At 38.5% G+C, this 24,561-nt stretch overlaps 1 protein-coding gene across 1 annotated transcript in view; it reads right to left on the reverse strand.

Moving 5' to 3' along the window:
* Positions 1-24,561, reverse strand: part of CEP112 (centrosomal protein 112) — a 429,161-nt gene that overhangs the window by 191,751 nt on the left and 212,849 nt on the right. Inside the window, exon 21 of the mRNA XM_035026212.1 lies at positions 17,335-17,517. Within this exon, the coding sequence (XP_034882103.1) occupies positions 17,335-17,517 (183 nt within the window). The remainder of the gene's footprint in view (positions 1-17,334; positions 17,518-24,561) is intronic.

Below are 24,561 nucleotides of genomic sequence, written 5' to 3' on the forward strand. Positions count from 1 at the left end.
TACACTTCATTACCCTGCAATGCACTTGAACACATTAACGCTGTAAGAAGAATATGTAATAAAAGAGAGGATGCATCTCCTAATCCTTCCTGTCAAATTTAAAGAGATACCAATCAACCAAACACCTCGCTAATAGTCATGAGACTGTTGTTTTAATTAGCTGGTGATATTTTTGACTAAAGAATCTCCGATGATGAAACTGTTTTTCCTTGTATTGAACCAGGTTGGCCCAGACTAGCCTGTCCCGCAGTGACATGTATATTGAATACAAATCAGACAGCAGCTTTAAATCTGTGTTGCAGCTCTCATTTCCAATTCGAGAACTGTACTATAATCATAAGCTTCTGGTGGATGAAAGGAAATCAGCTCTCTGAATATTAGCTAATGCCACATTTGCAAGTCCTGAAGAGATCTGTGCTGTTAAAAAAAAATAGATCATTCCGCGTGAACCTATATATATGAATTGCTTTGTACTGCTCAACTGATAGAAGCATTGCCTGGGCTGGGATTAAACCCCTTTTCATCATAAAACCTCATCTGGTTCGGAGTCCAAGTCCATCAAACCTTTTTCCTTTAAAGTCCCGCCTTTGATTCTACATCAATTTATTCAAACCGCAGCTGGGTGGCTGAAAACGAAAGGACAGCATCGTTTAAACCAACCATGTTCCCAACTTGAAAGAAGGGCTATAATTAAAAAAATGGGCATAAAAGAATGGAAATGGGATAATATTTTTTAATGGTAGTTCAAAGGCCGACAGATGTCAGAGCCTTTGAAGATGTCAGTACACTGAGCAAGAAGTTGCCATAAAAGAGCTCGCCTGAGAGGTGAAGCAGCTTTTTAATGGCTGCAAACCCTTGCAGACACATCCTTGTGTTTTTAATTTGTCAGAGTTTCTGCAGTGTTTTCTGATTAATGACACATGATTATAACTGCATAGCAGACATATTTTTAGACTTGGTTAAATGAATAGTTTATTCCACATTCTTTTAGAAGTAGATAAGAATGGGGACACTTTCCTAGGAAGTCCAAAAACTGTTCGGATTGCCTCGCATGTTTATGCTAATGTTGTGGGACTGGCCGAATTCAGAGTTACTATATGTTGCCAGCTTTTGTTCTTTAGTAGTCTGATTGCTGGTAACATTACAATTCACATGTGGTCAGGACAATGTGATTCACTACAATTGCATTCTTTTCATGTACGGGGAGCAGGATGTGCCTGAATTAATTTGTGCACACAATTAATTTGTGCACCAAGTCATGTCAAACCAAATTAACGTTTGAAAACATTGCTGAGCTCAATCTGAACAACCATGGGCTGCTACAGAGCTTCAGAACGGAAAGAGCTGCGCAGGGGGAAGACTTGCAGCCATCACTCTGGTGTGGCATTAACGACTACTCAAACACAAGGAGCCGCAACAGCCCGTGTAAAATGCTGGGGGGCGCTCTGCCCAGATGTGGGGGAGGGACCCGGAGTCTCCCTGAACTATTTGCTCTTCTAAATAGTCCTGACACGCCAATTCGATTTGTTCTGTGAAACTGCCCTCCCAATAGTCATGAATGTTAACCACAGGTCGCTAGTGAGTAGCAAGAAAAGGCTTTCCCACCAATGGTTATGCCTTCAATTTCCATCATGACGGAGGTGCAGGGGAGAGGAAGTTCCCGGGCTTTGAAGCCAGGCAGATTTGGGTTCAAGTCCTAGCCCTGGCACTTCAGAGCTGCACAGCTTGGGTCTGCCTTCCCTTCTGGAAAAACTGAGGTTAATACCTACATCCTTCCAGAAAGCACGTGAAAGTGTCTGGTGCATAACATGATGCTCGATTCCCCTTCTCAAAATAAACAATACACAGAACAATAAAAACTAGGCCATTTCTTGTTAAAAATGTTTATGTGTCTATATACAACAGAATCATATTTTAATGAAAATGGCCATTCTTTTGCAAGTGGATGCTGAAACTCCCCACCGTTCCAGTTCCAGTAGCTCGTGGGTACTGCCTCTTCCTTATGTTGGAATCTGACCTGGCCATGACCGGTCAAACCCTTGAGCATACACCTGTTTGCTTGTGACAGCTAAGCTTTAGCCTAGTCCTGCAAGCACACCCCACGGGGGCAGCTCAGCTGATGGGGGTAACCGGGCAGGGAATGTGGTGCAGGAGAGGGAATAATGTGCTCAAACAGGATCAGGCCACGGGCCTGTAGCCTTATTCTAGAGGAGCTGACCTGTATCCTCTCACTTGGCCCCAGGCTTTCTATGAGGACTGGAGCATCCTGGGGCTTTTTTCCTTAAAGGAGAGGCTGTTCCCTCTTTTGTGTCTCAAGGTGGCTATAGTTTGGGCACTACTAACCCCAGCCACAACTTCAAAGCCAGTGAAGCCTGCCTTAGCATCTTCCTATCTCCTTGTCTACTTCCTAAGTCTTTTTCTCCCCTCCCCCACCTCCAGATGGCCCAGTCTTCTGACTCCAACCCCCCTATGCACCTTCTTTCTCCTTTCACACTCTTTCATCCATCAAAACTCCCGTTTCTTCGCTGTAATGGATTTCAGCTTGATGAGAGAAATTTAATGAGAAACAATTTCACAATATGGTGGCTATGACTGTTCTTTTCCTCTCCACCTCAATGTCATTCTGAACTTCCATTCTGTCAGGACTTCCCTGACCCAGGATGCAGGGCAGATAACCAGATAACAGCAATTATCTCATTTGGAATGAGATGTGTACTTGCTAAACTGCCTGGCCAGATTGTGAGCTCCTCCAGGGAAGGGTTTTGTCTTGTTTTTGCATACCTTCTCTGAGCACAGTGACTGGTACACAAAGACATTCAATAACAGAGGAATGAATAGAGACAAATGAAGAAATCCTAGGAGATGTATTTCCATATGATCCAGCAATTGCACTCCTGGGTATTTACCCCAAAGACACAGATGTAGAGAAAAGAAGGGCCATATGCACCCCAGTGTTCATAGCAGCAATGTCCACAAGAGCCAAACTGTGGAAAAAGCTGAGATGCCCTTCAACAGATGAATGGATAAAGAAGATGTGGTCCATACATATAATGGAATATTACTCAGCCATCAGAAAGGATGAATACCCAACTTTTACATCAACATGGATGGGACTGGAGGAGATTATGCTAAGTCAAATAAGTCAAGCAGAGAAAGTTAATTATCATATGGTTTCACTTATTTGTGGAACATAAGGAATAGCATGGAGGACATTAGGAGAAGGAAGGGAAAAATGAAGGGGGGGAAATCAGAGGGGGAGAGGAACCATGAGAGACTATGGATTCTGAGAAACAAACTGAGGGTTTTAGTGGGGAGAAGTTTGAGGGGATGGGTTAGTCTGGTGATGGGAATTAAGAAGGGCACATACTGCATGGAGCACTGGGTGTAATACAAAAACAATGAATCGTGGATCACTACATCAAAAACTAATGATGTATTATATGGTGACTAACATAACATAATAAAATAAAATTAAAAAAAAGAAAAAAATAAAGTGCTCCTGAATTACCTATTCAAGAATTCATTTTACTGTATGGATTTATCCATTTTGGAATTTTAAATGCACACGTGGGCTACCTAGTCAAGGCAAATGTATTCAACAAAGAAAAGCGCAAGCAAGAGAGGGCATGTTCACCAACCCAGACTCTATTCAGAGATGTTTCAAGCAATGGAACTGGGAGATCCCAGGCACAGTGATAGACTATTTTGCAGGGGAGATTTTCCACAGGCAAGTGACTCAATCTGAGAATCTGGGGATTTTGGGAGAGCTTCAGAGAATCCTGTGATCTCCTTATCTCCTGTCAGCTGACGCTAGATATGTTCTCCTTCCCATCTCAGATCCTCTAACTCTTGGCTCTTACATAGGCCCAGGCAAAACTTGATCATTTGTGCTTCACTGGGTGATCCCTGCTTCCTTCCGTAGGCGAGCTGTAGAAACTTTCTCTGTACCCAACCTGGAAAGGCTCTCTGTGGACCTGAAACCTCACTGCTCCCAGGAGCAGCAGAGGGAACACAGGTGCAGAGCTGGGCGCAGAGCTGACACCGCCCCCCCATCACTATGACAGCCTGGTTTAGGGTTGCCTGCAAACCATGCCTGACTCTGCCACTATCCCCCCCGAGATGCTTCATTCTCCTAGGTCTCTGAAATGGGCTCCCTGTTCTCCAAGCCGATGTCCCAGCTGCAGGATTGCAGAGTCTGACTTCAGAGACTGCTGTCCATTTGGTGCGCTAGTCTGTTTGTGTTATGTGGCCGCAGTTCACAGATTGAAATAAATAAGCTGATATTTATTTATTTATAATAAATAAACTATTATTCAAAAATACTTGCCCATTTCAAATTCTCACAAACAATCCAGGAGTTAGGTATTGTGATTTTTCCTGGCTCCTGAAATACCACTGCCTCTATCATCTTTGACCCACTTTCTTGGTCTTCTTGTCCTGCTCCATTGCCTCCATCTTCCCTTAGGCAATGAATGTCATCCATCCTCATTCTACTCTGCCTCCTTAGGAGATCTCACCTTCACCGTTGGTATCCATTACCATCCATCCTGGTGACTCCCAAATCTCTATTCCCAAAGGAGAGCTCTCTTTTAGACTCTAGTCCTGTATTGCCACTTACCTCCATGACATCTACACCTAACTGTCCCATAGGACAGCAAGCCATATCTCTGGGTCTCCTCTCTCTCCCTCACTGCCACATCAATGAGGGAGATTGCCCCATTGCCAATGCCTTAGCTAAGTCCTTCATCATCTCTCTCTGGAATAAGTCCTAACTAGTCACCCAGCCTCCAATCTCACTGCCTTCCTCTTCCTAATCCTCTGCTTCAAATTCTTCAGTGATTTCTGATTGTTGATGGTTATAATCTCTAAACTTTTTTATGGGACGACTCTATCATAAAAAATTGGGGCACAGAACCCAGTGTGTATATATAAATATACATATAAATCTGTAACATCACTGTACTAATACATTATGTACATTACAAAAATTCGCACAAAATGGGTATTTTTAAAAGATGAGATACAAGTACATGTAAATAGAAGTTCTATCTTTTTTCTTCCCATATCCTAATAAACCATACTTGGGAGCGCACTGTTCTAAATAATTACCAGAAGGGGTAATGCATGTTACAAGTAGGACAAGGAGGTAGACAGCTGGAAGACACGGAAGTGGCAGCATAAACAGAGAGTATAAACCCCAAACTGGAGACAGCGTTCAAGGGGATCCAGTTCTGACTCCTCAACATGGTATAAAGCCTTCTCCAGGTATTGATCATGCTACTCCTATTTAAAATGCTTTTCCTAGTCTAATTTGCATGGCAAATTTCTACTCATTTTTGAAATGCAATGCATATGATATCTCCTTTAATGCAACCCTTCTGATCACCTCCCCAGACGCTATGCCCCCACATCACATGACTGACACATCTTCACTTGGGATCAAAGTACCATTATCATTTTCTTCTACATATATATATATATAATATATAACTGTAACTTTGGGAGGCTTAAAGGCTGGGCCAGCTAGAGGAGGCCACAGAATAAAACTGTCCATTTCCATGCTGATATCGTTACCAGTTACTCACACATCTGGTGGACGAGGCAGGCATGAAGGCAAAGTTTCCAAACAGTAGAAAGGGGCCAGGAGGATATTAATCTCCCTCCACCTCACTGAATGGTGAAGGAAATGTCAGGCGGTGTCTTTGGCAAAGGAATGCCTTGATGGGGACTCGTGGGCCAGAGCAGCATGTCCTTCTGACCAGGGGTGTTAGTATGTCCCCCATTCCATGCAGCCTTTGATGTGTGATAAGATGCATTCTTTGTCTCTGTTAAAAGAAGGCATTCTTTGCTCCTATCTGTTGGTATGAACCATATTACCCTCCTTCTATGACAGATGTGCAATGCCTGTTTCCCCAGAGACTATAAGCTAGAGGGCAGGGATTGTTCCTTTCTTAATATTCCAAGGCCTAGTGTAGTGCCTGGCACACAGTAGAAGCTCAACAGATGATGTTAAACGAATGAATGAATATTCCAGATGTGAAAATGATGATCAGAGATATGAAGTGGGTCACTCAGGTTTAAAGGGCCAGTAAGTGGTGCAGATTGGCCAGGAACCAGCATTTCTGTCTTCATATTTGATAAGAAATTGGTAATTGCTTCCAGGTCCATGATTTAATTATCTACTGGCCAATGATGTCCACATTCCTTTATCTGGAATCTTGACCTGCATATCCAACTCCCCGTCTGACCCATCTCCATTTGGAGGGTAAGACTTCAGACTCAGCTTGGCAACAACAGAACTCTTGCTTTTGCTTTCATTCCACCCAATCATGCTCATATTTGACGCCACCACTTACCTAGCTGCTCAGACCAAAACCCTAAATCATCCTCCTTCCCTCACTCCCCATACCTAACCCATCAGAAAGTCCTACTGGCTCAAATACATATGTCATACAGACATCCTGACTGTACACAATGGCCACAGTGGACCTCAAACAACATGAATAGGATCATGTCATGTTACTGCTGAAAATCCTCTAATTGTCTTCCAATCACATCTCAAATGGAATCTCAATTCTTCAAAGGCCCTGTCCTTCCCTGCACCTCCTAAGCTCATGCCATCAGACCTCATTTTTAATTTCCTGAACACACTAAATTTATTCTCCTCCAGGGTCTCTGCATGGGTCTCTGTTCCCTCGGCCTGGCTGGCTTCTCATCCATCAGATCTTTCTTAGTTTAGATAGCTCTTCCCTGGAGAGGTCTTCTCTGATGGCCAGCTCACACAATCGCTCAGTCGCTTGTCTGTGACTTAACTGCTCTATGTTAATTCTCCACCTACCAGTTATGGCTATGTGATGTTCTCCTTGTTACTTTGGGGTTTTTTTGTGTGTGTGTTATCACCTGTCTCCCTCCATTCAAGTGTGAGTTCCTTTAGAGCAGAGGACTGGTCTCTCTTGTTCTTTGCTGTACCCAGAGCAGGAACTCCCTTAGGGCCAGTGAGGCAGTGCCCTGTACAAGCCTGGGACAACATTCAAATGCACCAGGATGGGAAAAGCACCTCCTAAAACACCTAGCCTCAGGACCTGGCATAGAATAGCACTCAAGAAATCTGTACTGGATAAATGAATCACGTGGAATAAAGCCTCTGTCATAAGGAAATTCCATATACAGAATTCTGCCTAATTTTTACAGATAGGAAAATGTATATGGAAAAAAATTTGATTTATAGATTATCCGAAGAGTCACAATTATAAAAGTGTTGAAGTCACAGAGTTCTATTTTGTCAATATCCATATGGAACAATGAGACTTAGAAAAGCAATCAGAATAGTTAACAATAATTATGATTTTCAGAGAACATTTATTCCACTATTCTTGTTTCTAAGTTGAATGACTTATTCTAAGAAACGCCAACTTTATAGTAACAGATTGTGATGTTTACTGCAAGTCACTAGAAATGATCACAGAGAGGTAAAGTACAAGAGTGCATGTCCATGTTTCCCAAAGTCTGAACCAGCATATGCACAGTCAGGATTGACTTTAATAGGGTCTGGCAACACACCGTACCTCTTGAATTCATGGCTTTTGTCTAACGACAGTTTGGCATCATTTTTGAATAACTGAAGAACAAAAGTTTTCAGACCTCACACTCCACTTTTGCTGCACATGCCAACAGCACTTTATCTGGAGCTACTACAAAACTTGCCCAACAAGTGAGAATAACATTTACATTACAAAAAAATTAGCTTTTCAGGAAACATTTGGTGAACACATGCATTTTGTACATTAAATGACATCTTTGCAAATAACAAAATAAATAAGGTTGCACTTGACTGCAGGGATCTGGGGTTTGTTTCATTAATAAATACTGACTTAAGGAGCAAACTTAAGATGAATGAATCACCAGTTTAATTTTAACCTTTTTAAAGACCTGTAACTTTCAAGTCCTTCCACTGGAAAATTCCCTCGTTTTGAGATGCTAGGCCTGGCTGGACTGTTGGTTTCATGTTCACTGAAAGCTCCTCTGTCCCACAGAGTGACGATATCAGTGGGAGACACACGCACACACATACATGTGTGCGCGAGCACGCACACACGTGCACACACACGTGCGTGCAAGCACACACGCACGTGCACACACATACACACGTACGCGCGAGCGCGCGCACACGCATGCACGCGAGCACACGTGCGCGAGCGCACACATGCGCACACGCGTGTGCATGAGCACACACACATGTGCACGTGAGCACACATGCACGCACACACACATACACACATGTGCATGGGAGCACACACACGCACGCACACACACATACTGCAAGATGAATCCTGCCTTGCAACTGCCCCCACTAACAAAGGAAGAGACCCCAGATCCAGGCCACATACTTCAGCAAACTTCATTCTCGGAGGATGCCATTAACTCATTTTCAAATATTACTAACACTTTCAGGCCTTGACCTCATACCTAAGGAAAACAAATCAAAACAAACCAGAAAAATAACACACACTTTCCAACCCTCCAAGTTTAATTATGTATTGCTTCTTCCTGATTTTTTGTGATCTTTCTCCAACCTCTCAGTACACAAATGCCCCCAAATATTTGAGAGGTCAGGTAACAATTATAAATAACTGTCAGGTAACAACATAAAACAAGTGAAGAAAAATAAGTTTCACTGAACTTTAATATTCGTTTCAACTGAAAAACATTACCTCAAGTTTCACATTAACCCACCAATTTCAATGCTTTTAGTCTCAATTAGGCCAATTTTTGTTATCTAAACATTTTCTCCTATGAATGATATTTTTCAAATATTTTCTGTACACAAATTAAAGTGGCTTGAAAATAAACTATTATTTTCATGTACTTCTTTTGCTTTGCTCCTCAAACATGAGTTTAAGGCCTCCCTGATATTGATTCCTGTCACTTTTCTCATGAGAAATTCTCAGGTGTTAAATATCTTTCCTATCATGCAACTAGGCATGATTCCAATTAGTCCTGAATGGAAGACAAAATGATAGTTTAATAAGCTTCAATTTGCCAACTCTTTGAACATTTGATGATATCATCATTTTGCGAATCATTTCTTGCACCTTGGCTCTGACCTCCCTGTCACAAAAAATTACCTCAAATATCTAAATAAAGACATCAAGGATGTCTCTGAGAGAACTGAGTCAGAAATCCAAAAATGACTTTTCCGAAACATCAAGAAAGAAGAGTTATTCATCCAATATTTCCTCAAAGATAATTTCTGCCAACATTCTTAGTAATTTCATTGAGACAGAGGTGAAAAGGACAAGAGCAATATGCTAAAAATAACTGAAGGCATTTTTCCTTATATCAATGGGAATGACATTCAGTATGTGGAATAGCAATTCATCTCTGGGGTATTTTATGTAAAAAAAAAAAAAAAAAAAAAAAGAACTCATCTGAAAAGCTCTCATTTTGACCACAATAAGTCTAGAACTAAACAAAAACTGCATCAATGTAAATTGTTTTTGAGGATTCTAAAGGCAACACATTTTCTACTTACTCCTTTTATTTCTATCAAGAAAGTGTCCCAGTTTGAACTTACTTTTAAACTGCCTTGACCTCATTTCTAAAAGGTTTTGACAAGCTGCAGTCATGCAGTAAGGATCATGATATGGGTTCCTTTAGGGGAAAAATACTAACATCGAAGTCTTTGAGATTTAAAAGTTCATTCCATAAAATGGAAGTCTCGTATATAATATTCCAAATTCGCATGTGAATATAACAGATATTCACCTATAATAAGTCATTCACAACAAACCATATTTCACCGGTACTAAATGCAAATCTCAAATCGATTTTTATAGAGACTGGGTAGGTCCACTGACTTAAAAACTTCCTGGATTCTTACTCTAGACACATCTTTTAATTTCAGCAATAATGTAAAAGCCTAAAGTAAACCCATCTCAAAATCATATTCATTTTTCTATTCTACAAATTCTGAAATTTGTGGGAAGGAATTCTATTCCAAATAAAATATTAAGAATTGTATCTCTTCAGAGTTTAATTTGCCTCAGAATAGAGACACAGCCATGGCTTGTGGCTCTGGAGAAAGTTTGAAACTATTGGCTAAGTCTTGATTTGGATTTACATAGTCTGAGTTATGGGTATCAGTATTTTAAATCTAGCAATGTATTAACAATCCAAAATTGAAAGTATAATGGAATTTATTGCTGAATAAATGAAATTCAGAGACAAAGAGCTCATACATAAGCAGGCATATGGGGGCAGGAGACATTACCATGAGTCTTAACTACACTAACTACTAGTTATGTAACCTTGGGCATTTTACCTATGCTTTCTGAAACTTTTCTCATCAGTAAAATGGAATAACATACATTCATTTTACGAGCCAGGTAAGAAGGTCAGAACAGAGTTTCCAAATGCGAAATTTAATCCTTATCGACTGTCGGAAGGGTGGAAAAAGGCAATGTAATGTAAGGGACCTAGCAGAGAGCCTGGAGCAGGGGAAACACACAATAAATATTTGTCACTCCTGCTGCTGTTAAACACAAACAGGCATAAAAATTCAGTGTTGTTCTAGGAGGTACTGCTTACTAAAACTGGAACTCACGCAGCATGATTCAATTATGACTTTGCAGCAACGTCAAGTATGGTGAATCACTGAAAGAAATGCAAATTGCGATGAGAATCTCAGCGTGGGGAACAAAGAGTACCAGTGTCTCCCTCTCTCTCCTGCTAGGCAAAGATTCACATGTAACCCTGCGCCTTTCTTGCCAAGCCCAAGTCTCTCCCCAAATCTAAAATCTCTCTTGAAAGAGGCTGTGAGATAGAGAACGAGCACTGAATTAAGATTAAGAAGCCCTGGTTTGCTTGTTCTGTGACCTTGGGCAAGATAATGTCCTTGAACCAGAGGTTCTTTACCTGTAAACCGAAAATAATTGGATGTGGTCATCACCTGACTCAATCTGGCAATGTTACTGCTGGATGCTTAGATACCTGACATGACTGCAAGGTGCGTGTCCGTGCGACATCCTGTACCCACAGACTTGTGCTCCCTTGCCAGCTCCCCAGTTTTCACGACTGAAGAGTTCACCACATTGCACCCCCTATTTTATGCATCTCCAGCATTTAATTATTACTTCTTCAAGAACAACTTTAATATTTCTAAAAAATCTATTAAGTATAATGAGAACAAAAGACAGATTTTTAAAGCAACCATTCAATTGACACGGAGTTGTTAATTCAAAGGGAATACTTGATGTTATGATTTGAAAGGTTTGTCTTTAAAAAGGAATATTCTTTATCTAGAAGTGGACCACAAGCCATGGAATGTGGTTTCCATGGTAACTGCCACATTTAAAAAATATGCACAGGACTAAAGATACACTGCATAATACTTCTACAAATGGATCATTCCTAGAGAAATCGATTTCCTTGTCTCAGCCTGTTTTTGTTTTTTCAACTTCATATAATTCTCTCCACAATGAGGACCAAGTTGAATTATTTATAATAGTTTAATTATAGGCATCTATGCTATTTTTGTGCTTATAAGATGAAAATAACTACAGAATTTTAGAATTATAATGGAAAAAGAAAGCTAGTGATCTATGAAAAATGTAAATGTTACTTGAAAGGTCATCTCCCTATCTTTTCTCCTAACTAAGCACCTAAGAAACAGTATTCTTATACACAGAAATATATATAATATATAAATAAAACACATTATTAAATTCATATGTAATCCTATTAGACAAACCACCACTGGATACTAGTAAACAAGATCTTTGATCGATGCACCTATGTCAAAATATGATAAGAACTTGGGCCTTATTTGGAAAATTCGGTATAACCTATGCTTTTGGTATCAGAAAAACAGTATTTCCTCCACAGGCTTGTAAAAATGGCTTAGTTAGGAAAACTGTTTATATTCTAAGTGAATGCACTAAGTTTTTGACCTATCTTAAATGCAGAACTTAGATAATACTATAAAACTTCATCTGAAGAAAATATATTGAAAATTTGAATGTGTGGTTTTACCATAAGTCCACCAAAAAAGTCTTTTTTTTTTTTTCAGAGTAATAAAGTAAATTGTTAAAAACATCTTCCCACCAACTCTGATGTCTGACATTAAACATTATGTACATTGCAGCAAAAACCTACTTAATACTTAAAACACACTTAATTCCATTCCTCTTTCCATCTAATACAAATAAGTCAGTTTGGGGGGTAAGTACCCAAGTGTGATTGTACACAGCTGGAAGACCAGGCAACCACTCTGATGTGACTCCGTGTGTCACTAGGGACAGGAGGGGAACAAAAAGAAGGGTGACATTAATAGCAACAGCCTCATGACGTTGGGGGAAAAATATTTACATAGTTTGGTTTTTCCAAGTGATCAGTCCAGTTCAACCCAAAGAAATAAAAATACTTACTACCTCAAAACCAAGTAAATGATACTAATGAATAAATATTGATGATGAAATACCAGTTTGGTTATGTAGGTAGAAAGCGAACTGTTTTAGTACGGATAAAAATATCCTACACTCCTGGACCAAATTACCACTTGATTTTATTTCTTATAGTTTTCCATAATATAAATTCAGAGGACAAGAGAATCAGATAGAAGAAAGAGAGTAATGTTCTTGGAAATTAACAGTAGGGCATTAACTCTTAAAACTATTTCTAATTCAGCCATGCTTCTAACTTGTACTTCCTAAAGATATTTTGTAAGGATTTCAGGATCTGTCATATAATAAAAGTACTAGAATTTGCTAGGCTCATGACTTAAAATACGCTTTCATTTGATTCATAATATGTACAAAATTGGATCTCCTGAAGCAGGTGTGTTTTTTGGTATTGAGAATGATGGTATTCTCCATTAATTAAAATGAAATTTGGGCACATTAAAATAAAACCGGCTAATTACATTTTGTGAAAGTACTTAAAGAATCTAAGATAGTCCCACCAGATTTTATTTCCAAATGTCTTAACATATAGAGATCATCGTCAGTTATATTGGTCAGTGTCCTTTGTACTAAGTCCTGTGTCATCAATTTCTCTCAGAACTGAGAGCTAGAAAAAAAATGAACTAATCTGATTTCTTTCATAGAATTACACAGTTTATCCTGTTTCCCTCTTTGCTGTGGCTTCTAGGTGAGCTCAGAGCTAAAACTTGTACTTAACTAAAGCATTTTTTTTAAAGTATAGATTTTCTGGTGGGGTTAATATCATTTATTGCTTAATGACTATTTTCAGTTATATATTACACCTGTTTAAGTGTGTGTTTATTACAAAATGCTACCTCAAATCCTTTTTGAAAGTGGTTGGCACATAAAGAAATTAAACTCAATGTTTTCAGTGAAAAAAATGTTCCCCTAAAAAAGCCCAAAGACCATTCATAGGTTTAGCAGAAATGTTTAGAACATGCATGTTGCTAAATTCATCCATAAGTAATCCTTGAAAAATGATAGCCAGTATTCAATCCACAGCACGCAGGTGCATACCCGGTTTATAAATGGACATTTTTATTTTGGGCCCAGATTACCAAATTCATGGAAAATAAAGTAATGTGATTGAGATATAATTTTAAAAATTAAAACTGTCTTACCACAAGTATCTTTTCTGGAAAATTTTTTTAAGTAGAAGAGAGAAAGAGGAGGATTTCTGAAAATCCTACATTTTAGAATTAACAATAGGGCAGCTTCTTACTGTGAATCAATATGGCAAAATCAAGATGATCTGCCCATTTAATTATGCAAAACTCATTCATATGAGCATCATGATTCTCAGTTTAGGAAATCAAGAAAGGCATCGAGATACCAATGTTAGGCAAGATCCAATGTCCTATATACAAATTTTAAGTCTGATGTAGTTTTGGATCTTGTGATAACCTTCTCCAAGTCTGCCGTGTTCATTCGCCTACTATACTGACGGCGGTTCACAGTACCTGCTGTGGTTACCCTGAGTCTTCCATGTGCCTGTACCTCAACAGGTCACATAGACAGCTGTCCTACAATGGTGACCCCACCTCTGGGGCAGATCACCAGATGCATATGCACCATTCACTCTGGCGACAAACATAAAAGATCAAGAATCTCCAAGTGGTTCAGGGTCCTAAAAGAACAACTAAGAGGTCAAAGAACCTAAGTTCTGTTTTTCTTGTAATTCAAAGGAATAAACTGTAGAAATTCTTTCACTACATTGCAGTTCAAAAGCAAAATGACTCACAGAACCACCATGTTAGAAGAAGCTCTCCTAAGATGGTCATAACAAAACTATAAATTTTCTTTGTATTAAAAAACATGATTAAGTCAATCAAATCATCCTCCAAATTAATTTCAACAAGAGGGATCTGGCAAATGAGAAATATTTGACAATAAGATTGTAACTTTCTAATATGTCTTGATATCTACTGATCTGGGTGCTTTTTCTTAAACATTATGACCCTAGGTAGATACCAGGCTATCTTGTATGAGGGTGGTAAAACTTAATGTGCATTTTAACAAATGTAAGCATCACAACATAAAATATCCTACTTGACTGAAAATCAAGTTATGACAAAGATATAATACATGCATAGAATAATTAGCTAAATGCACCAAATCAAATGAGAGAAATAGTTAATTGTCCTTAGTTGCATTACTGTATCTTAGGATTTCTCCATAAAACAGAAATTACTTGAGTAACAACTAACCTGTAATAATTATACAGCATTTTCCACCAAAAGGGAGTACCTGTTTGATATACGATTCACCTGATGGTAGGGAACTATACTATACAATAATGGTTTTCTTATCAGTATATAATACATTATGTACTTGGAAGAAGCCAAAGGTAGATTTCTAGTATTTTGCCTGCATTCAACAATTTGATGGAAGAAAAAGTGACAAGCAAAGCCATAGTACCCAAAATAGGTACTTCACTGGTCCTCTTTTGGTCAAGTATTTCAAACAGCCCTTTTTACAAAATGGCCTCCATTGCCAAATGGGAGTAGCCAAACGTGAACTGAAAATCAAATCTCTCTGAATCTAAAATTAAAAATTATACAATCCAATATTTAAGATACATCACACATGTATCAAGCCATGAAACAACGATATGAAAAAAAAAATCCTCTATTTAAAAAAAATATATGTCCACTTGGTTTTTTTGAAATTTATGCATTGAATTCAGGACTTCAAAGGTATTATACATTACATTATTTAAATCATAATCATGAAAAGATATATTTGGAAAATTTAGATCTTACCTGAAGGAAACTTTGAATTAATATCCTCAATGAATAACCAAAATAAATACAAATTATTAGCATTTTGGTATATATGATAAGGTTTTTAAAAATATAACTTATTGGCAAAATTTTTTTAAAAATACATTCTCTAAAAACAACCAAGTTTAGCTTACACAGAAAATCATTTTCATTCAGATCAAGAATGCATTTAGCCTTAGTTTCCATTGCTTTACTAGCATTCGCATGACAGCAATTCCAATTGTTCCAAGAAAGACACAAAATAGAAGAAACACAATCCTATGCTATAGCATTTGAAGAGGTCATATGGTCCTCATAATGATTATTTCAGTTAGAAGAAATTCAATTAAGAAACTTACTGTACTCTCCCTGAGGCTTAATTATATGTAATAATTCTAAAATTTCCCTTTTGTTATTGCATGAACCGCACCCTATATATGGCAGATACGATGTATGTAAAATCACAAAGATTTCCTCTAATTTGGCCTCCGCTACTGTCGGCTTCCCACAACAGCACCAAAATAGTAGGAAGTTATATAAATTAGTGTATTTTATTGTATCAAGTATTCAATTTTACTCTGCAAACACACCCTACACAGACTCGGAACCCAAATACTTTATCATAGAAGACAATGGTAAGGCTAAGCATCATCTTTGAAGGAGAACGTAAGTGTGAAAATATTCTTAGTAAATTATACAGCTAACAATCAGAACATCAGCATATATTTTATAAAGGCTCTAATGAGGTTGGTGGCAAAATAAATACACATTGAGCAGGAACCACCTGACTCTGCTGGTACCATGGTTACTACAATGACTACCTTTTTAGTTAGCAAACCCCCAAAAAACAAATTGAAAAGAGTTTTCCTATAAATGTATATTATTGACAAAAAAACCTGTGCCGAGTATACTTACAGTGCCCCGGTCATTCTCCGAAGGTAAAAGACAACTCAAGGTCAAATGAAAAATAACCAGTAACTCCTATTCTTTGCCTTACCGCCTCCCGCCCTCCACCCAAGAAATAAACATCTTATTTAATCAGTATTTTTATTGCTTAGATGATCATAAAATCGTTTAAACACATGTCATCACAAATAGAAGGCTTATTTCATTGTTTAAAAATTGTATTATTTGGCGAGACAGGATAACTAGGAAGAAGCTTATGGGTGGTATGAATAATATGGTTAGGATTTCAACGGAAAAAGAGGAATTTGACCTCGTATATGATATGGTTTTATTAGAAAAGAAAATTATCTTTTTTTTGTTATCAATTGCTCAATTTTTCTTTAATAAAATTTCACAGCAATCTCAAGAGGATACACTAAAGGCCTTTGATTATATATACCCTAAAGAACTTATTGTACCACAAAGATGCACACACCCAATAAGATTTTTTTTTCATCTGAAATTTATAAAGATAATTTTCCATGCTGACAGTGCACATTTCATCCATAAGTTTGAAGAGTCAAATGCTACCACAGCTGGGGGTTATTCTGCCAAATGGCTTCCAACAGGGACTACAGAGATGGAGGCTAGGAGGCATGTGCATGCGCATGTAGGAATAAGCCACAGACCTGATGGGAAATAGCCCTTCTCTGGAGTCATTTTTATCAATTACCATCTGAGTGATCTAATCAAATATAGAGTCTAATAAAAAAAAAAAAAAAAAAGCAACACCAGGAAGGAAAAGCAAATATTAAAAGAGCTGCTTGATTACCTACAGAGATTAAAACAAAAAGCAAGGAGTGAAGCTGATATATTTCATAGGGATTTGCTGAGGCTGAGGGGAGGGGTAAGGGGCAGATACCTTAAAAAAATCCATCATGAAAGGAACTGAGACAAGATTATAAAAAAGGGGCCAAGTTATAGCGCGCCATGGGATTTTTAATCTGGCTACCTGTGGTTTCTGTAGTTAAAGCCTTATTCATCCTCAAAACGGGGGGGTGGGGAGAAGAAAACAAAAAAATCACATTTATATGTCAGTATTGCAAATGATCAAACAGCGTGCACCAACAAGAATAATAAGAAAACACTAAACGCTGATGACTTTTTAAAAATAGATACCCGTTTTATCAAATATTATTGATAATTACCTGTGAATCTCGTTTCTTGAACTCTTGGATTTGATTTTCGTGCTCCATATTGGCAGCGCGAAGCTGTTTTTCCAGGTTTTCAATTTCCCGTTCATGGTCTCGGACTAGGCTATCCTTCTCTGCGCTATGCTGCTGTGATAGGTGCGTCTTCTCCTGTTCATGCTCCAGCTTCAGCTCTACTATCTGATTGGACAATGAGGAGGACAGTTCATCAACAGAACATCCTTGTCGTCATGACAACTCATGGACAGCTTAATTTTTCTCTAATTTGTCCAAGTTGAAAATTTTATTTTTGCGTCATTATTACCTCACCCTTGAAATACTCTCATTTGGGGGGGGGGGATTTTATCCAAACCTCCTAATATTCAAGACAGTTGGGCATATTCAGGAAATCGTTCTGCAATCTGTTGACATAAATGCCTGAACATTGAAAAAAATTATGTCGAATGCTAGGTATTTCCTACCCAAGAATTCGGGTATTACTGATCAGCAATGGTTATAAATGGTTAATAGGCAGTACGCTTTGCTGTTTGCTTCAATATATACACGTAAAAGCAGCAATTAAATCGGTCAGTTTTCTTTATGATTTTCAAAGAAAACCTCGAAGCTAAATACGCATCTGGATTATTGTATATACAGTTGTCCTTTTAAAAAATAAAATGATAAATTTCAGAGCTCTATTATCTCGTTGTCAGCTACGGTATACCAACATAAACAGATGTTATGTGTTCCAGAAGGGCACCTGCTGTGCTGTAAGCTTGCGCCATGATTTCATAAAGAGCATTCTATTCTCAGGATCCTTTCCCAGTCCACTCCACACTGGAGACTGTGACCTTGGCCAGTCTTAGCCTCTCCCTGCTAGACTGAATGGCAGCCCGAGACCAAGGGCCTGGTTGCCGCTGCTTTGATACTAATCCTCCCAGACTGTGCACAATGGCACCCTACCTGGCCTGCAAACTATAGCTGGCCAGGCTGTCTTTGAAGCAGGTGATGAATAGGGGACTGCAGGAAGCCAGCTTCCCCAGTGAACTCCAGGCCACACAGCTGCTAAGAACAGTCACTTGGATTTTTCTTCAGTTTTGGTGGATTTCAGGGGAAAAAACTGCTGCTATCTAGAATATGTTGTGTTATTTTCGGCGTGAGAATCCATCTTCAAAAAAGCTAACAGTAGGAGCCTGCTCCAAATCGATCTTGTTTCTTGTTTCGTGCAATGAATCACCAGACTACCTTATCTTAAAGTGATAGCATTCATTTCTCCATACGTGCATGCTACACTAGATTTCAGAAGTTATTTTCTTTTGAGATTTGAAATTCTCATCCTTTAATTGCAAAAACACAAATTGAATGGGCTTATAAACACAGGTTTCAACACTTTTCCTTACTGTGATTTTTCTTAGAGTGGAAAATGAACAGGAAATGTCTGACCACTTATAAATGTATTATACTTTGGAGAAGAAAGGAAAGGATACCCACTTTTCATTATATACACTTACCAGAACAAAATAATGTATAAAGTAATATAGAAACATTTATTTTGCATCTGAGAACAAAGACACAGTCTAGTCAATTTGTGTCTATTTCAAATTTAGGGATCTTTCTTCCCTATTATTCTACTGCTGGCAATATATAGAATATATTATACACACATATGTATATTATATATATATTATATATATTATTATATATAATATACACATATATAAATAATATACACATCTTCTCCTTATATACCAAGTAGTAAAGTTTTCTTTATTTAAAATTAATGTGCATGTTTTACTCTGATTCACACAACTACAATGTTAATCCCAACAAAAGAGAGAATTTAAAATTGTATTGATATTACTGCATTATTTCAGACATCTGAGTTTATGAATTATTGAGTTAGAATATTTTTAGTTCTTGGACACATTATTATTTCTGTTCAGTGTTACACTACCAAGCATTATTATAATAAATTTATAAGTTTTAGTTAAAATCATTTAAGTATGTTAACACACTGAAAAGAAATAGATGGACGTAGAGAGTACTACTGAGATCTGATTCTCAAAAGCCTCAGAAAAATTGAGAGAATGGGTGTGATTTAAAACAAAATATTCTACATGCTCTAGGGAAAAATAACCAGTTGACCTGTAATTAAGGCAGAAGGATTACAGAATTCTTCCCCCAAGAAAAAACATATGACCAGAAGTCGCTATGAGATCGTTAGTAATGGTGCTGCCTCATTCTAGGCTCTAAATAATGTACTTCCAGAGTAACTTTCTCTGAGTTATTTGAAGAGCTCTGGCAGACTGATCAATGACCCTGCCCATGCTCAGATTTCAGTTTATTCATTTTTAAAAATTAGGAACAAATGAAATAGAGATAGTAGAATTTTGAGCATAAAGAAAGATGTTCATAAATTATTAGTAGTTTGTCATTTTGTCAGGGCCCATTGCTCAGTGATGCTAGTTAATGAATGAATAAATCTCAGGGTTGCCGGAACCTTTTAAAGTGAAATAAGCTCAGGTTTATCTGCTCAAACCAACACTACTTGGCCAACTTCTCGATGTTATGAGACCTTTCTGGTCTTTGCCTGGGACTCCTTGCTGTTAGCATCATCTGGCAGACATGTCTTCTCCTAATAAATGGTAGAGTCCAGAAGAAAAACCCTAATGCATCTTAATGATGAGATTCATAACCACAAAGGCCATCACCAAAATGGATCTGTGTTTAAATTCAAGACTGTACTGGTCCCTAGCCCCTTCCAGATAAGTAAATGTTAAAAGAGTTTTTTGGCTTTTCCAGTTCAGTCCTTTACTTGTAGGCATATTTCAATGGTAAACATGAAGTAGGGTATCTTCTTTATCTTGGACTACTACATACTTTAGGTTGACCGACAATAACGTCTAATGGAGTTAATGGTGATCAGGAGGTTGTAAATCATGGAAAATGTGGAGGATGTAAAAGTATACAGCATCCTCAAGGATGAATGTTCAGTCAATGAGGTCTCTATGTTAAGGTGATATATCCTACAGGGGTGAATAGGATGCACAATCACCAAGGAACCTGCTTAAGTAAAGGCCAGCTAAAGAACTCCCTGTAATATAGGAGGGAAATCTTTAAGTTCCCTAATCCAAAAGCAATGGGCTGTGCGCCAGGTAACTATACTGGCTATGTATGTCCACTCAACATATATTAAAGCAGATTGGCATGTCTTCTGGGGGAGTGAAGTGAATAGCCCTCAAGTGTAAGTATCTGGTAGCATCTTGTGCAATGAATCACCAGACTACCTTAGTCTCCTGAGATGCTGAGCTTGATGGCTTGATGGCTGGGGTTTGGGTGAGAAAATGGCTTTATTGCCTAGAAACTATTAGGTTGAAATTGTCATTTTTGTAGGTCAAAATAGGAGATGGTGCTCCATCCACTATGCTACCCCCCAACAACACACACTAAACGTGAAGTTCAAGAGGGAAATTTTGAAGTTCTGAAGTCCCTGAAAGTGCAGCCTTCCATCACAGACTAAATCATTTTGCAACCTGATGATGATGTCTTCATTCTAACTGAGGCTTCATGTAAGTGTCCAAGAGCAGAAGTACATTCCAGGCTCTGAGAAAGACCAAGATGGACCACTAGATAGCCAAGTCTCTGGGCATCCTGGAATATATATTTTTAAGTCCTGGTAACTGTTTTAGAGTGAAATAAGTGCTCACAAATGTGGCCCAAACACCTTTTAATAATCTCATAAAGAAAAAGCCAAAGAGGGTGGAACAAGTCATTACTTCTCAGTACACAACCCATAGAAGACCAGTACATCCCAATAACACACCTCAATATCAGAAATTCCAAAACCAGAAACATAAATTATGCAAGTGATAGAATGCATCCAACACATTTTTAAAAAGGACTTCGGGTACAAAAATACTAACTAAAATAACCTTAAATAGAACCAAATTACAAAATCTATATTCTACAAGCCTTGACAGAAGAATAGATTAAAACTATAGGAAGGAGAAAAAGAGGCCCCCCCTCCATGCTCTGGCTGGGAAAGGAAGAAGGGGAAGGAATCTCCAGTTAGGAGCCCTGGGGATAGATGTGTCTTATAACTTAATGATAGCTGCTCCAACTCCAAGTGAACAGAAGTACGAAAGTCGAAGAGTTTGGAGAGATGTAAAGGCTACCTAGGCAATACAGTGTCAGTCTTAATCCATGAAGTTTCCCCATAACACCCTGACAGTCTATCACTCAGCTGCTGCTGAAATGCTCTTAGCAATAAGCTAACAACCGGCTTCCAAGGCTACCTATGCCTCATGGTGAACACACGTGACACTGGAACTTCTGAGTAAGGACAGATGAAAAATTGTGAGAAGAACAAAACAAATGTTAAAAACAACAAAACATTCACTGGCAGCAACCCAACAAGGAAAGAGGGCTATCACACTGGCCATCCATGTCAAATGGTGGTGGTCAAGAAAAGAAAGAGAGGTTCTGACCTGGTGAGACATACCACTTTGTCCCTTCCCCCAGAGGCAGAAGTGCTGAGCTGAAGTAGTACCGAGGAAGATCTTCTAAGGGGAGGGCGAGGAGGGTAATTGCGTGGAGGAGAAATGGCTGCTGGGAAGAGATGAATAAAACTGAGAAAGGGAAAAATTATGGCTGGTTCTGACGAAGCATAGGCTTCAAAGCTCCCATTCAAAAAGAAAAAAACCCTCCAAAACAGATGGCAAATCCTGAGGGAGGACCTGAGTAAAATGTTAAAAGACATAGCAGATACCAGTTTCTCTAAGAGAAAGAGTTGCTCACAGCCCCAGCTAAGTTCTCCTCCTAGTTCTTATCCTAATCTCAAGCTGTAGAGGGTAAATGTGACAGAAACCTATGCCCTCAAACCAAAACTCAGAGGAAGACAGACAGGCTAAAAATAGGGCAAGAAAAGGAGTCAGAGAGAATTCATGCATATTATACCAAAATGAATAGTCGATCTGGATAGTGCTGCTCACTTAACATCCAAGTGAGATGAAACGAAAATGCGTCTGGACAGCTATAAAAATATTACATCAAGTGAAAAAAAAAAAACTTATTAAAAAAAAAAAAAGAGGTAGGATGGGGGGAAAAGCACGGAAGAAAGGTAGGAAGGCCCACCATTCTTGAGGGAAGAAAATACACCTTCATAATCAGGAACAAGGAGAGTTGACAGGGAGACCTAGAAAGACCATGAGGGTGATGGGAGAAGAACCCAAAGACGAGAAGATAAAACAACAGAATTAACCAAGGACTAAAATAACCCAATCACAGAATTAATTCTAAATTAGAAGCAGCAATCAACTGAATAAACACGGCTGAAAATCAAATCACTGGCCTTGACAAGGGACTTGAGATAATGAAAGAGACAGAGAGGATAATGTAGAGAGAAAACAGCAAAAGAAAACCCGTGTACATGCAGATATATCAGAAATTTTTCCTGTAATGAATGAAGAGCTAAGTGTGTGTATCAAAAAAGCACACTGTATACCAACAAAAGCTGTTCTTCATTGAGGAAAATAACAGCTCAGGAATACCATAATAAAACTTTAAACTATTGAACCCAAATCATTCTTGAAAAAAAAAATATTTGAGGATAAAATTCAGGCAACCAAGAGAAGACTAGAGAAGCTGTGTTATGGGCAATGCTTAGTGCCAAAATACACTGGAACACTATGTACAAAGCTTTAGGGAAGAGACAGTCACTAGAGTGTGTTATGCCCAGCCCAAAATAAGGAAACATACAGTGATTCTCAAGCATGCAAAAATGCAATGAATACAACAACAATGATATGCCCTTCTTGGAAAAAACGATTTAATGATGAAATCTCAGCATTCAACAGATGAAACAAAATAAAGGAATCCACTATGGGGAAGTTGTGCTGAAAGTCTTGGTGGTGAGCATATAAATAATTTAAATAAAAAACTAACTCTATGTAATTATGATAATCATGGTTACAGAAGAGAATACAAATGTTATAACCCTCCACAATATCTAAATAACACTATAATTGACAAAAATAGAGTAGGAGTGGGTGGAAGAAGGTTTAAGCATGTTTATTTTTTTTCTTGTAGTGAATAAACTAATGCTCTCAAAATTGAGCCATAAAATTAAAAATGACTCTAACCTCAATGTATTTTTTTTTTTTTTTTTAGAGAGTGAGCATGCACATGAGCGGAGGCGGAGGTCATGGGGGGAGGGAGAGAGAGAATTCCAAGCAGGCTCCACTCTCAGCGTGAGCCTAACGTGGAGCTCGATCTCACCACCCTGAGATCACAACCTGAGCTGAAATCAAGAGTTGATCACTTAACTGACTGAGCCACCCAGGTGCCCCAAACCTCAATGTATTTTTAATCTTTATTTCTTAATCTTCTAAGAAATCTCCTCTCATATGGCAAAGAAACATTTTTTCTAAACTTTAGAAATTCCTTGTTTTCCTTTCTTCTGCAACTAACTTCACATAAAATTATTTTAATAAAAGTAGAAAATATAGCATAGTCTCATTTCTTAAAAAATGTTTTTGTCTATATATCTACGTACCCTTCTATTTATCCATGTCTCAGAAATTTCAGGAATTATACTCGTATCAGATTCATAGTAGTCACCTCCAGAATATAAGACTTTGGTGGAATTTCTGCTTTCTCCATTGTGTGCAGTACCATGTTGGATGGCATTTACTTGATATTTTAAGAGCCCTTATCAAGGGACATGGTCTCCCTTCAAACACACGGGCTCTGGGTCTGTGAATTGTGAACTGAGATCTGGAAACTTAATGAAGGACCATGATTTTCCACGCAAGTGGAGAATTATCTAAAGTTTACTTGCCAGCTCTTGACTTTTTCTTGATGTTATACAAGTAGTATTCTCATTGGTCTCTGCCTCTCTTATCCCTTAACAACATGCTCTATTCACTATCGCCACAGATCCCTGCCAGGCAAGACACTTTGATTGCCTCTCAAGTCTTGGGGCCCATTACTTGGGGGTAATCACTTTGACCTTCCATATGACATTCGAGTACCTTACCTGGTGTCTGCCATTTTGGAACCCTACCATCCTACTGGAAGTGGGCAGCCCAGTTCCACAGCAGCATCACCTACTGTCGGTGCCAGCATGTGGAGGAAGCCACGACGTAGCTGCTCAACAGTATCAGGCCCCCACCATCAGTGCTTTCCTCAACACCTCAGTGAAGGCAGTATCTTCTAGCCCCTCCCACGGGGTAGGTTATCTAGTCT

This window comes from Mirounga leonina, unplaced genomic scaffold (genome assembly GCF_011800145.1).
Source record: "Mirounga leonina isolate KUSES-001 unplaced genomic scaffold, KU_Mleo_1.0 Mir_197, whole genome shotgun sequence".
In the NCBI taxonomy this organism is placed as follows: Eukaryota; Metazoa; Chordata; class Mammalia; order Carnivora; family Phocidae; genus Mirounga; species Mirounga leonina.